The sequence below is a fragment of the Kogia breviceps genome, chromosome 8 (assembly GCF_026419965.1).
Source record: "Kogia breviceps isolate mKogBre1 chromosome 8, mKogBre1 haplotype 1, whole genome shotgun sequence".
Taxonomy (NCBI): domain Eukaryota; kingdom Metazoa; phylum Chordata; class Mammalia; order Artiodactyla; family Physeteridae; genus Kogia; species Kogia breviceps.
In genome coordinates, this window is record NC_081317.1 from 41,637,605 (window position 1) to 41,652,352 (window position 14,748).

Genomic DNA, 14,748 nt, shown 5'->3' on the forward strand with positions numbered 1-14,748 from the left:
TGTCACTTGGTATTTGCTGAGCTATGGGTGGTCTGGTATAAATAGTGAATTACAATCCTGAGAGGTAGCTGTTACTAAAACCATTTTACAGATGAAGAAGCTGAGGCTAAAAGAGGTTGAGTAACTTGCCCAAGATCACAAAGTTAGTTAAGTGGCAGAACCAGTAATCAACACCACCCTGATTCTGGTTGGCACTTGGATCTGCATCTAGAATTCCAGGGATAAGTTAACATCGGATTTGGGAGCACTCAGAGACTTCATGGTATAGCTTTAGAGCTGTGCTTATCCATGGGAGGATATGTCCAGTGGAACGAGAAAAGGGTCCACTCAGAACACTTAGGAATCACTTGCATATGAAGTAGGGTAGGAAGCCCTACCTGATAGCTCCTGCCCAAGCTGATCTTTCTCTTAGGAGAGCTTCTAGGATGGAGGAGTCAGGAATATCTAGGATGGAGAGTCATGCCTGGTCCTATTCCAGCCAGGGCTGAGCCATCCCTCAGAATACCCCATTCCTCTCTGTCCTAGGCTCCCCCATAGCAGGGTGAAGTACAAACCCCTGACCAGTACTGGGTGGGAACTCAATAAATGTGTCAAAACAACTTATCTTGGGAGAGCTGCTCACACCTCCTGGGGCCAGGGAATGTGGAACCAACTACAGACCCTCTGAAGTGGGGATGCAGAGTCCACACCCAGGTGGGAGTGGACGTGCAGGAGTATAGGGGACTTCCAAGACCAGGAGGTTCGGTCTCCTCCCAGATATTGTATCCCAGTGCCTCCCTCCAGATGGTGGGGACAGAGACCTCTCGCAGATATGGAAGGGTGGTCTCCTGGTTAGAGGAGTAGGGCGGCTCTGGCCTTTCTCAGATGTTGGGTGTGCAGATCTTCCGGGTGTTGAAAGTGCAAGAAATCCCCACAAGTAGGTGGGCCCCGCCCCCTTCCCCCCTGGGGAGGGATCCACACCGAGCAGCCCCTTCAGCCCTCTTCCCGCCCCCGCCCCCGCCTGCACAAGGGGAGGGCCAGTCTTCACCCCGGCGTACAACCAATGGCAAGGGAGCCTGGCACGGCCAGCCAATTAAATGGCGGCAGCGGCGAGGGATGGCTCCTCCTCCGACAGGCCGCCGGTCGCTGGCCTCCGAGAAGGCGGGGCTCTTTCTCTGTTTCTGCTGCCTGCCGAGCCTGGCCGAGCCCAGCCGGGAGACCAGTCGAGCCCAGCCGAACGTAGCCGAAGGCAGCCGAGCCCAGCCGAACCCCGCGCCCAGACTGCCGCCGCCGCCCGAGCGCCGCCGTGCGAGCAGGCGAGCGGCCTCGGCCGCGGAGGAGGCGCCGCCCCAGAGGGAGGAGGTCCCCGCTCGCCTCAGACCGCCCGCGGCAGAGGCCGCTCCGGTCGCGCCGCGGCGGGAGCGGCCGGCAGAGGCTGCGCTGCCGAGGGGGAGGGCCGGGGGGAGGGGACGTCACCCCTGCCCGCCTCCCGCTGCTCCCCGCCCGCAGGCTCCCGAGCAGCAGTCGGCGCCCAGCATCCCGCTGCCCCGGACCGTGCCGCGGGCGCGCACCGGGCTCAACTCAGGTAAGAGGGGCCCTCCCACCATGGGCATGGGGGGCGTTGAAAACCAGAGACGGAGATGAAGAGACATAGACACACACAGAGACACAGCCGGGGAGAAAGAGATACAGACACAAAGACAGACACACACAAGAGACGCACAGAACTACAGAGACAGACCGCACGGAGAGGGGATAGAGACACGTCCACGGGGACAGACGGACACACAGCGGGGAAGAAAGAGAGACGGAGACACAAGAGACCCATACACACAGAGACAGGGAGAAGGATACACACAGAGACTGATACAGAGATACACAAAGAAATAGAATGGGAGAAAAACGAGACACAAGAGAGACCCTTAGAGACTCAGAGATGGGGACACAGAGAGAGACAGATATAAACAGAGCTACAGAGACAGACAGGTACACACGGAGGTGGGTATAAAGAGGCAGAGGCACAGATCCAGGCAAGGGAACCAAGGGACAGAGTAAGGGCCAGACACACAGACACATGCACCTGACCTGGAGAGACAGTGTCACAGAGAGGTGCACCTAGGTACACAGTCTTAGATAACACAGACCCACACATGCCTGCCAGGCCTCCACAAAGTTCCCTCTGTGTGAGCTGGCGCCTCTGGAGGTCTCCTGGGCTGTCTGGCTGGAGTCCTGAGTTGGGGGAGGTGTCCAGGCCACACCGAAGCTGGTCACAGTGCCCATCCTTCAAGGCCTTGGGCTTCCTCAATCCCACCCACTCACACAGTTCTTCTGAGGGCTGGATGTTCAGTGGGCAGGGCCAGGCCATGCCCACTGGTCAAAAGGAGAATGAGATATAGGCTGCCTAGTGCAGCTTCCCCACGGTAGCCACACCCCCATCCAGGTGCCCAGAGCCAGGTGTTGGCTCTGTGGGGTACTGAGGCCTGCTGGGAGGCCAGAGGTGTGGGAGCAGGCTGTCTTCTCTGTGCCTCTCCTCCTAGGCCTAACCCCACCCCTTCCTCCTCACCACCCTCTGCCTTTGCTCTGTACCCTGCACAGGCTCAGAACCGCAGGCGGACGTCTTCACTGTCCGGGAATCATTGAGTGTGTGGACAGGACAGCCTCCTTGGAAGGCCGGCTATACCAGAGTCCTGCCTCGGCATGGGCCTTGCCATTGAGGCAGCTTCTCAGTCTGTGCTTGTCTGAGGGTGCTGCCCATCATGGGGGCAGCCATCTCCCAGGGGGCCCTCATCGCCATCATCTGCAACGGCCTCGTAGGCTTCTTGCTGCTGCTGCTCTGGGTCATTCTCTGCTGGGCCTGCCACTCCCGCTCTGCCAACATCGACTCCCTCTCCGAATCCAGTCCCAACTCCAGCCCTGGCCCCTGTCCTGAGAAGGCGCCCCCGCCCCAGAAGCTCAGCCATGAAGGCAGCTACCTGCTGCAGCCCTGAAGGCCCTTGGCCTAGCCCAGAGTCTGGGACTTAAGTCCACCCCACCTGGAACCTGGAATCGGGATCCCAGGGTCCAGCCAGCCTGGGGTCCAGAACTCAAGAGTCCAGCCTGTCTGGAGCTGGACCCAGCAGCCCAGAGTCTGGTCGGCCTGGCTCCAAGAGGGGCTCTGCTGGCCCTTGGTAGACAGGCCTGGGGTCGGGGTTCATGAGTTGGTGCTAGGGCCAGGGCCATCTGGACTCTGCTCCATCCCAGCGGTCGGGGCTGGGTCCACCACCCCTTAGGCCAAGCGCCTCCAGGCCCTTGAGGTTGGGGAAGCAATCCATGGCAATAATGGGAGGGTGTCCAGGCTGGGCCCCTTCTCTGGTCCTCCTACTGTTTGCTGGATAATAAATGGAACTATGGCTCTACCCTGAGATTTTCTCCTCTTCCTGGGGGCCTTGCTGTAGCAAAATGAAAGGTGGGCTTCCAGACACAAGTTTATTTGCGCAAAGTAGGAGAGGGTAATGGTGGTTGAGGGCCAAGTCCTGGGGTGAGGTGCTGGGACCAGGGCTGGAGCAGGGTGGTGAGGGCAGGTGCTGGGACCTGATCAGGGGTGCAGTCACACACATACTGGGCTGGGGTACCAGGATCAGGTGCTACAAGTATGGAGTTCAAGACATGGGCCAGGCCCTGGGGCCAGGCCCTCAGGTCTTGGGTTTTACTTCCCTCACCAGGTTCAGCAGTTTGTCCAGTTTTGCGATCTCCACAGCTGGACCCTTCTGCACTTCCTGGCCCTTCTTTTCCTGGGGAGAAGGGAAGTGCACATGGGGGAGGAATGGTGAGGGATGGGCCACCTCTCTCTACTTCCCAGCACCATCTCCTGAGCCCAGCTTAGGCATCTGTGCCATGCCTCTCTCCTTCCCAGTTAGATTCCAGACCCCTGCCTGCCACCCCCAACCCCCCCAGGATCCTTCCCCATCCCAGGTTGGGTGGCAGGGGCCCAGCTGAGGCCTTCAAGAGACATCCAGCTGTGTTTCTGAACCTCAGATCAACATAGGATCCTTATGCTGGGAGGACTGGGGGAAGCCAGGAAGAGCTGTAGCCCAGGGCCTCTAACTGTTGGGAGCACCCTTCCCACAGGAAGGTCCCTGGCTGAGTCCTAACACGGAGCTAAGAGGTGTGTGTTTGTGGAGTAAAAAGAGTGTGGACAAAGCCACAGGTGCCCTCACCTAGTACTGTTACCTAGCACTTTCAGGTCAGGTTGGGAGTGGGGCACCTTTTGGGACCAGGCCCACTGTGTCAGACATACCCAGGGTGGGGGCAGGTGTCAGGAGACCCAGGAGGGCTGATGGGGTATCCCGTGTGATTCCAGATGTCCTTGGCTGGGACTGTCCCTCAGAAGAGCGGGTCCTGAATTTATGACCCCTCACCCCTGCCTACAGGGCACTCTAATCCTTTAGCTGGTAAGCTGGGCCCTGAGGAAAAGAGAGCTGGGACATGGGGGTATGTGTCACTCAGGCCCTGAGAGCTCCCTGGCAGACCAGCACCAGTGCCATACTCCCTTCTGTCCAGGTGGTGGGGTGTGGGCTAGGCTGGGGCAGCTGCCATTTCCTGCCTTCCCTTTGTGCCCCGGCCCCCGTGCTCTCAGCCACCTGTGCCCACTGGCACCTGCCCCAGCCTTGCCTGCTGAGGGCCCAGCCTGGATCTGGCCCGGGCTGTGAGGTGGGAGGAGAATGCAGGGCCAGCAGGCCCCTTCCTGGCCCCATCTTGGCTGCTGACACCCTGTGGAACTCAGATTTCCTCCTGGCGTGACCCCTGCGCCTGTTCCCAAATCTGTCTCCTCCTCCCGGTGCGTGCGGCGCAGTGCCTTTGCCACTCCCCGGCTCACCTCTACATTCCTGAGGCAGAGGACAAAGATGTCTTTTTCTCTCTCTTCCCCCTCTCCCTCCCAAATTAACCTCGTGTTCTCTTCTTGCCCTCACCTCATCTCCTGGGAGTCAGGAGACCTGGCCTTTAGTTCCAGCTTTGTCATTAACTCCCTATATGACTTTGGGCAAGTTCTGCCCAAACTGTTTCTATCTATACAGTGGTTGGGGAAAGTAGGCCTTGCCCTTTGACAAGTTGGCTCTGACACCAATCCTGGGAAGCTCCTTGGGCTTGGAAGTCGGGCCTCTGTGGCCAAGCCCTCTTGGGAAGATCAGGGAGACTGCAGCCTGCAGAGAGGGGCGGTAGGGATGCCCAGAGGACTTCCATTGGCCAGAATCACTTGGCTGCTGATAGAGTCAGGTGGTGATTTCACAGGAACTGCCAATCCACCTAAGAACTAGCCCCCAGCTATCACCTGCTCAGGTCCTCTGATTCCCAGGTACCCGTGTCCTCAGGTCCTCAGAGATATAGATGCTGAGCCTTACTCTGAGAGGAGTTGGGACTGTAGGAGATCCTTGCATCCCTGGGTCAAAGTGGGCAGGGCAGGCCCCCACCCAGATCTACTGCCTTCAAGGTGTGATGGTTATACCCCAGCCCCAAGGGGTCACCACCATCCCTCCCACAGGGCTGTCCAGCTCTCCTAGCTCAAGCCTGGGTTTCTCTCCTCACTAAATTAAGAGCAGATTTTATCTGTTCCACAAATTGTACTGCCTTCTTCCGCATCCTTGAGGCCAGCTAGCTGGGTTTAGCAAAGAGTTTTAGACCACACCCAACCCCCCCCCCCCCCCGCACCCCATCCCATCCCATCCCATCCCACCCCCAGCCCACCATAGCCTCTGGGCCACAGCTGCAGGCACTCAGCAGCCTTCTGAGTATTTATAGCCAAGTCCACCCCCTCCCCCAGCTGGCTACAATTACAGGCCCGGCCAAACTCCCAGCCCTTGCCTCCCTGGCCCTGGTGGGGAATAGGCAGGCTGGCCTGAGAGGTTTAGTGCGGTGGCCCCTGCCTTGGTAGGGGCACCGGGGGGCAGGTGTCAGCAGTTGAAAGAGACAGGCCCCTGCCCTTGAATCAAACTGCAAGCAAATGCCTCAAACTGCAACCAGGGGATACAGTCATCAGGGCAACATGACCCAGCTCCAGCCCAGCTCTGATCCTGGGCCAGAACCTGGCAGGAAGCAAATTCCATTTTCTCTCCTAGTGCCCAAATGGACAGGACTGGGCTCTAGGTTTTGGGACGCTGGATTTTTAAGTTGGACCTTTGGGCTCTGGATTCTAAGGCCTAGGTTCTTAAGTCTGAATTGGGACTCTCAGAGCTAGACTTTGAGGTCATGGCTCTGGGCTCGGTGGCCTGTATTCAGGGCCCTTGGGCTCTGGGCAGGGTCTCCGGATCATTAGAGATTCCAGAAAGGTACTGGAGCTCAAAAGGAGGACTGCCTAGCTGCTGACCTAGTTACCCTCCTCATGGCTCATTTCCTACTTCCCGTGTGGACCCGCAGCTCCCAGTTCAGAAGCCCTGTGCAAGCCCAGCCAATGAAGCAGAAACTAAGCCTCAAGCCCCTGCCTGCATGACACCAAACAAGCCACTGATGCCCGTGTGCTTCCCCCAGGCTTCGGGTCCTCGGAGTCACCTGCTTACCTGATGTCTCCACCTGGTGGCCCCACAGGTAACTCAGATTCAGCATGTCGGAACTGATCTGTCTCCTGCTTCTCCTGTGCTCCTCACTTGGGCAATGACACCACCCTTACCCTGGGTCTCCAAAGCCAGAAACCTGGGGGCCACCCCCTGGCTCCTCCCCTTTCTCTCAACCCCCTGCCATCCTGGAGACTTTCTCTCATGGCAGCCCGAACTCCCCAAAACCGTACCTTCGGCATCTTGCGCAAATTGGGTGAGAGCTTGAGGCAGGTGACATGCCCACGCTCATCTCCCACAATGATGATGGGGTGGATGGGGTTGAACTGCACGTGGGTGAGCTTGTTCTTCTTTGGGGCCACCACAGGCTGGTTGCATATGGCCTCGTACTTGTTGATGGACAAGTCAAACACGTGGGTCTGTGAAGAGGTGGGTGTCAGCACACTTGGGGAAACGAGACCCCTGTCGCCCACCTCAGAGTAACTGCCCCTGAACTTTCTGGGGAAAGTTGACAGAAGCCTAGGCAGTGTGAGAGGCAATTTGTGTCTCTGTTTTTCCTGTGGTTGAGGGAATGCGGATAAAACGTTTAGGAAAAAATTTAAGTCTATGCAGAATTAACACTAAGAGCAGCTGCCATTTATGGAGCACTTACTATGTACTAGACTCTGGGCAGGCATGTTACATGGTTGCATCATCGAATTATAATCCTCACAGCCACTCTATAAGGTAGGTTCTGTTATTATCCCCATTTTATAAATGAAGAGAAAGAGGCTCTTAAGGCTAACTTGCCAGTAAGTGGCAGAGCCAGGTTTTCTACCAACTAATATATGTCAGGTGTTCAGACAGTGCATGTCATAATGGTGCTCAACAGGGACTTCCCTGGTGGCGCAGTGGATAAGACTCCGGGCTCGATCCCTGGTCAGGGAACTGGATCCCACATGCATGCCGCAACTAAGAGTTCGCATGCCACAACTAAGGAGCTGGCAAGCTGCAACTAAGGAGCTTGCCTGCTGCAACTAAGACTGGGTGCAACCAAATAAATAAATATAAAACTTTTTTAAAAAACAGTGCTCAATAAATGTTTGATCTTATTTTTACCGCATCCTAAGTCCGAACCATTAGCAACTCTTGCCTAGACGACTGTGGCAGCATCCTAACTGGTCTTTCTGCTTCAGCTCTTGCCCTTCTATCATCCATCCTTCATGCAGCAGCCAGACTTACCTTTAAAAACTCTAAAATCCTCCAATAGTCTCCCTGGGAACTCTACAGAAAATCCAGAGTCCTTACTCTAGATCGTTCACTGTCTGCTCTCATCTCAGGCTCTCACCCCTTTGCCTACTAGACCCCAGCCACCCTACATGCCTGTTTCTTAAACCCTTCCAGCTAATTCTCCCCTCAGGGCATTTGCACTAGCTGTTACTCTGTCTGGAATGCATCCCTGCATCTTCACCTGGTTGGTTCTTTCTTGTGACTCAGCTCTCCTCTTGAATGTCACCTCTTTAAAGAAGATTTCCCTGACCACTTTATCTAAGAGATCACCAAGTCCTTTTCTTTTACATCACTCTCTCTCATTTTAAAGACATAACAGTTGTGTGAAGATATAACTCACATACTATAAAATTTACCCATTAAAAGTATACAATTCCTCTTTTTTAGTATATTCACAGTTATGTAACCATCACCACAACCAATTTTAGGACATTTTCATCACCCCCCAAAACACCCTTATACTTACTACCAGTCATTCCCCATTTTCTCCCAACTCCTCTAGCCCTAGGTAACCACACATCTACTTTGTCCCTATAGATTTGCCTATTCCAGACCTATATAAATGGAATCATACAATGTTTGGTCTTTTGTGACTGGCTTCTTAAACTAAGCATTTTTCAAGGTTCATTCATGATATAGCATGCATCAATACTTCATTCTTTGTTATTACTGAATAATACTCCTTGTGGATATAGTACCTATTGTTTACCCATTCATCAGTTGACAGACATTTGGGTTGTTTCTACTTTTTGGCTGTTACGAATAATGCTGCTACAAACATTGGTATACATACATCATCCTCTTTTAATCTCTGCCTAGCACTTAACACTATTGGGGGTTTTGTTGTTGTTCCTTTTGTCTCGTTCCCTTCACTGGAGCGTAAGTTCTGTGACAGCAGGAACCTGAGTCACCAGGCCCTGGCCTGGAGCTGGGAACCACAGTTGACCCTTGGTTACGCATTTGTTCAGCAAATAGATGACTGACTCGAGGGTGATGCCTTAATCACTATATTCTTTTCTGGTAGGTGCTTCTCAGTTTATATCAAAGTCCAAAAGGAAAATGTACTGCATAAGCATTTTCTCACAAACTGTTTCTGAGCTTTCACCAACTCTCATTGTTGCATAGACCCCCTTCCATCTCCCCTTCTCAGACTCAGCTTGCACACTCCCAGGGATGGGGACCTTGTTGCCTTTTAGACACTATTTCAGTCACAGATCAACTCTGGCTCAGAAGTTTTTCCGTACATCAAGTTGGCACCTGCCACCCTGTAGCTCCCTCCCCAGGGCCCTCAGAGAAGATAACTGCTCTTCATGGCATCTTAACCCCCAGAGTGCTCTCTCCTTCCAGGTGAACAGCCCCACTCTCTCCTCCAGGCCTCATGGCATGAATGATCCCTCTTTTGACAGGGCCCTGCGTGGCCTGGCCCTTGAGGATACACAGTCCTTATGTTCTGCCTTCCCCCACCTGACCTGGGCATGGCGTGGGCTCTCCAGGAGGGAGACCTTGAGACAGCTCATCCTACCTTCAGTAGGGGGTCAGCAGGGTCGGGAAGGGGGCACTCACCTTCCCATTGGTGGTGACTGCTGCAAACACAGTGGAAGAGTATGGGGCCCAGGCCACGTCGCCCACGGCTGAATTTAGGTCATAGATGAACATCGGGGTCCTGCAGTGGGGAAGGGTGGAAAGCTCAGGGCACAGAGGGCTCACGGTGCCAGAGCCCCGCCAGCCCCAGCCCAGGGTGGCGCCTGAGGGAGGGCAGGCCCCTCACTGGATGGTGTGGTCCCAGATCTTCACGGTCCAGTCGGAGCTGCAGGACATGAAGACCTTGGTGTGGTAGGGGTTCCAGGACACAGCATCCACTGCCATGCTGTGGGCGTCATAGGTGCTGAGGAAATGGCTGGAGTAGGATTTGGAGCACTGTGGTGAGGGTGGGGAAGTGGGGGTCAGGAGTGCAAGAGGTCAGCAGCCACCACTTCCCTGGGGGCCCTGGAGGGTCAGACCCTGAGATTCCTCTTCTGTCCTCGCCCCACTCACTGTCACAGCTGAGCTGGGGCCAAGCTCTCGGCTGCATTTCTACCCTCAAAGCAACCAGAGAGAAAGGAGGGGCTTAAGGGGCTGGGCAGGGGAGTCTTCCTGGAGGGTGAGGGAAGTCTGCCCAGAAGATTCCAGGCCTGGCAGAAAAGGCCTTCCCTCCCTGAACCCAGGCAGAGCAGGTGTAAGGGGCACTGGGGGAGGTGTGGTGTCTCGCCTGTGTCCAGAGCAAGATCTGTGGCCGGGCAGACAGAGTGCTGGATCCACTTGCACGGACAAAAGCCTTGCAGCAGTGATAAACATCCCACCTTGCCCAGGTGAGAGCAGGTACAGAGCCAGAAGCAAGTCCCAATCTCACGATTTCTCATTCGTTTTCTTGCCCTGACCAGCAGGCCCCTCACACCCTTCCTCCAGGAGACTGAGTGGCCAACTAGCCTCTCCCTCTCTCCCCCATGGCCACTGGGAGCGGGGGAGGGGGGGTGGGGACCTCTTTTGCATTCAGACCAGCTCTGCCTGGGCCTCAGGGGCTCCTGGGAGGCGGCCTGTAATTAACATTCTGAGTCTCTGAGCCTAAGAAAAGCTTGCAGCAGAGCTATTTCTGGGTGGATGAAGGTTCAGAAGGATGTTCACCCACTAACACTGAGACTTGGCTGAAACTGGCCCTGGAAGTTCTATCCCGCTGCCGGCTGGGATGAACCCGGTATTCAGAGATAAATTTTCTTGTTACCTGGCCTTGGAAGCTCAGCTCAAGTTCAGATCTCCTCCAGGAAGTCTCCCCAGAATGTTCCAAGCCCCCCAACCTCCACTCCCAGCTCTACCTCCTCCACTCCCAGGAAGGGAGCAGGACCCAGAGGGAAGGATGCTGGGCTGGGCCAAAGTCACCCTCTAGATTCTCCATCCCCTTTCCTGCACTCAGCCACTCTTCCCGCCACCCAAGCAGGTCAAGAAATGCATTCTGTTCCTGCAAGAAGCCTTCCAGAACTGATGAGCCCTAAGATCTGTCTGAATAGGATCTGTTGAGAAGGATAAGCTCCCAGGTCTAAGAGGCCCTGTAAGGAGCTGGCGGCATTGAGGGCAGTGCTGCCTCACCTTGTAGATTTTCCCCTCCTCTGTGCCCACTAGGAACAGGTAGTCGATCTCTTTGTGGAAGTCAAAGGCAGTGCCACAGCCTTGGGAGAAGAGGGAACAGCTTTAGGCTAGTTCTGGGAGGGAGGCTCCCAGCACCTCCTCTACCCAGGATGGGCTGAGCCCAGGTGCTTGTGAGAGAGGGCTGGGGCCAGCCAGGCAAACAGAAACTGGGCCTCTGGCCTGCAGCTTGTCCCGGGCAGTTGGGACTCTGCAAACGGGCCAGGGCTTCTGCAGACAGGAATGGGGCCTGGATAAACAAGGCAGGGATTGAGTTAAACAGGGTCAGGGTCAGGGTAAACAGGGACAGGGTCTGCAAACAGGGTTATAGTCTGCATAAACAGGGGAGGAATTGAGTAAACAGGGAGAGGATCTGGGTAAACAGGGACCTGATCTGCATAAACAGGGAGGGTCTGCAAATGGCCAAGGGCTGGGTGCACTGGGCCAGGCTTTCTCATTACCTCCGGTCAGGCACAAGTGGAGGCACAGTGCGGTGCAGCAGAAAGAGGGAGGACCAGAGACCTCATGGCCTGGGGTGACATGGCCAGGCGTGGATGTGAGGGACTGGGGCTCTTACCCACTGTATGTATCTGCAAGCCCTCGAGACCCTCAGTCGTGCTGTTCTCCACCTTCAGCTTGATGACATCTGTGTGAACCAGCTCGCTCTGCAGTCACACAGGGAGGGGGAAGCACATGAGTGGGGCTGGACCGGCAAGGTTGGGGGTTCCTCTGTCATTCAGCTCCCCCCACTCCCTATCTCCACCCCTGCATGACCCTTTCTGGGAAACAGGCACCTTCACGAGCGTCCAAGACACGATCCTGCCGTCAGATGATACAGAGAAGAAGTTAAGGTTGTGGTCCATGTCATCCTTCTGCCACTTGACCTGAAACATCCCAAACTGTGAGCTCTAGGGCGTTGGGTTAGGGCCCCTCAAGAACCCATCTGAGGTCCAGAAGCCAGTTCTGGGAGCCCATATCCCCGAATCCCCTGATTTCCCCGCCCTCCCTCCTTCCATTCATTCCTCTCTCCCTGAGCATCCTGAGGCAACAGGCCAGTCGGGGCACTGCCCAGTGTCCGGGCTCAGCACTGGAGGTGCCCGGTTCCTCCCTGGGTCGAGTTTTAGGAGCCCAGTTGTAAGAAGGCAGTGGCTCTGGGTTTGACCTCCTTACAGGGCCTGGGAAGGACAGAGCCCATCAACCAGCTTCCTCATTTACAAAACAGGAACCATAATAGCATGGGCTTGTTGTAAGGAATAAATGAATGTGAAGCCCTTAGGTCAGAACATTGCAAATATGAAGTGTTCAATAAATATTATTAGCTAATATCCTCAGTATTACCATCATGCTAGGAATCAGGGTGGTAAGGCTCTTGGGGGGCTTTTTCCTGCTTCCTTGGGCAGGAAATCCCCATCTAGGATTGGCCTTTCTCTAGGAGGCTCTCTTCTGTTCCCAACTTCACTTCACCACTAGCCCCTGCTTCCAGACCCTTGCTCCCAAATCTCAGATGTGAGCTGCATTTCTCCATCTGCAAATTGGGGTTAATAATCCTGCCCCACCCATCTTCTCTGGGCTGGAAGCAAACATATGCAAAAGTGTTTGGGAGACAGAGCTGTTGTCTTATGAAGATGACATGCTTGAGGCTCAAGTTTCTGTTGCCAGATGTGGAGGCCTGGCCAAGCCATGTCCGGGAGAGCTGGGGCAGGGCTGGGTGCCCAGATCTTTCCACCCTCCAGTTCCCTCCAGGCCTTCTGTCCTGGGGCCACTGTCCCTTTCCCCTGTCACAAGGAGAGGCCCAGTGAGGGAGGACAGGAACCCAGGGCTGCTGCCTGTAACCACAGTTGTCACCTGGCCCTTGAGGGGTTTGTGTACCCGGGAGGGGATTGCTCTTCCAGGGCCACGTCCCAGGCCTGGCTGGTCAGAGCTGCAGGAGGGCAGACCCAGTCCTGTCTGGGTCTGTCTGGGCAGGCTGCTCTTTTGTGCTTTCACTGGGGGGCCTAGAACACCACAGAGCTTGTGAGGCACAAGTCAGAGCAGCTCTGATGCTGAGACCACTTCCTCTTCTGTGTAAAGGCAGTCCCTTTAAAGGGGGGAGGGGACAGGGGGTGTCAAAGTCCAGGCTATAAGAGGCACGAGGGAGCTGCCAAGGGAAGTGTTTAATGAGCGGCCGCCAGCGTGCACGGAAATTGTATTTCACACCCCACTTAGCAGCAGCCTGATGCCCAGTTGGGGGGTGGTGTGTGTGCATATGCAAGTGAGCATGTATGTGTGTGTGCGCGCGTGTGTGTGCAAGTCACACACGTGCTCCTGGGGTCGAGGTGGGAGGGTAGGAATAAAGAGGGCCAAGAGGGGGAAGGTGGAAGTGGGGTTAAGAGAATGCATGAATGCCCGGGAAGCAGGTGGTAGGGAGGAGACAGAGGCCTGTTTCACCGATCCCTTCTCTTTTGCCTTAACTGATTAGGGCAGGCGTGTTTGAACCCAGGGGTCTGCTCATATCCTTCCTGGCCCCTTCCCTTCCCCGGTGTAGCACAGAATACACACACACACACACACACACACACCCTGCAGAATGTTGTGGTTGAGGCTTCACAGCGGGGCCTGAACACGGCTGCACTACCCAGATGGGCTCCCCTGGGAGGTAGCCTGTGCCATGGAACAGGAACCCAGTCTCCTTCGGACAGACAGTTCTCTCCCTGGCTCCAAAACCTTCCATGGCTCCCCGCTGCCAACAGAACAAAGTCCTTCTGCCCCCAGCCTGGCATTTGAGACCTAAAACAACCTGTATCGTTCTTCCCAAGACACAGTCCCGTTGAGAAGGACTTAGACTCTGATGTCTCTGACACCTCATTCGTCAGCCTGGCTCTTCTTCAAGCTCCAGGATATACAGCCAACTGCCTGTAGGACACCTCCTCCTCTGGCTTCTTATATTAACTTCTGGCCAGAAATCCATGGATTTCCTACTGGGTCCCCCAAGCCGGAGTCCCAGGCAATGTCACCAATTTTTCCTTTTCCCCATATCCAATCAGTCGTTTCCAGTTCTTGATTTTACTGCCTCGACAGCTCTCAACCCTATCTCCTCATTTTTATCTCCATTGCCCCTGTTGTAGCTCAGGCTTCAAGATCTCTCATGCTGCGGCCAGAGGACATCTCCAAGACACTACCTGACTGTGGGACTTCTTTGCCCCAAACCCTCTGATGGTTGGGCAGTGATTCTCAAACTCTGCTGGGACAAACTCTTAGGAGCCTTGTGAAAGTAGCTCAGGGGACGCAGGGAGTGATAACAGGGGACCCTCAAGCAATCAGGACCCTGATCCTACCAGATCAGCCCCACTCTCGTCTTATTAATACATCGGGCTTCTGTACTGACACTTCATTTGAAACCACTAACATGCAAAGTCCTAGCTTCCTACTTGCTAGAGAAGCACACTCATGACTGAGCTCCTGTATGTTTCTCAGGAGTCCCTCACACTGAGCTCCACGCGGTGTGTTGTTGCTCAGCAGGCCCCTCTGCTTGATGCCCGTGTCCTTCCAGTGCACGCGTGACCCCTTTATACCCTTCTCCATCTAACGAATACTTCCTCATTCTTCATGATTCAGCTTAGGTGTTGCTTCCTTTAGGAAGACCTCCCTGGCCCTCTGGCCCCTGGTCTCCATCCCAGACAATCTGGACAATCCTCAGCGCCCCCATGAGCCCTCCTTAGCACACTCCGTATCCTGCTCAGCAGTGGCTGCCATATCCAGACCCCAAGCCCTGAGCATCCTCAGCTCCCAGAGGAGAGAACAGGCAGGAGTTGATGAATGAATGGATGAATGAGGAAGCAGG

At 55.2% G+C, this 14,748-nt stretch overlaps 2 protein-coding genes across 2 annotated transcripts in view; one reads left to right on the top strand and one right to left on the bottom strand.

The window, feature by feature from the left end:
* The first annotated feature begins 1,325 nt into the window (after window positions 1-1,325).
* Window positions 1,326-3,177, top strand: ENHO (energy homeostasis associated). The gene is made up of 2 exons (XM_059072830.2): window positions 1,326-1,564; window positions 2,575-3,177. The coding sequence occupies exon 2, from the start codon at window positions 2,736-2,738 to the stop codon at window positions 2,964-2,966; it is 231 nt and encodes a 76-aa protein (XP_058928813.1). The 5' UTR covers window positions 1,326-1,564; window positions 2,575-2,735; the 3' UTR covers window positions 2,967-3,177.
* Window positions 3,178-3,650: 473 nt separating this feature from the next.
* The window catches only part of DNAI1 (dynein axonemal intermediate chain 1), a 130,100-nt gene continuing 119,002 nt past the window's right edge, over window positions 3,651-14,748 (bottom strand). Inside the window, exons 14-20 of the mRNA XM_067041295.1 lie at window positions 11,723-11,812; window positions 11,506-11,593; window positions 10,893-10,972; window positions 9,541-9,689; window positions 9,336-9,435; window positions 6,737-6,922; window positions 3,651-3,749 (exon numbers count right to left, since the gene is read on the bottom strand). Coding sequence (XP_066897396.1) covers window positions 3,651-3,749; window positions 6,737-6,922; window positions 9,336-9,435; window positions 9,541-9,689; window positions 10,893-10,972; window positions 11,506-11,593; window positions 11,723-11,812 — 792 coding nt within the window. The remainder of the gene's footprint in view (window positions 3,750-6,736; window positions 6,923-9,335; window positions 9,436-9,540; window positions 9,690-10,892; window positions 10,973-11,505; window positions 11,594-11,722; window positions 11,813-14,748) is intronic.

Bases quoted from the DNA above. Each gene is read 5' to 3' on its own strand.
- ENHO (XM_059072830.2), top strand. From the start codon at position 2,736: ATGGGGGCAGCCATCTCCCAGGGGGCCCTCATCGCCATCATCTGCAAC.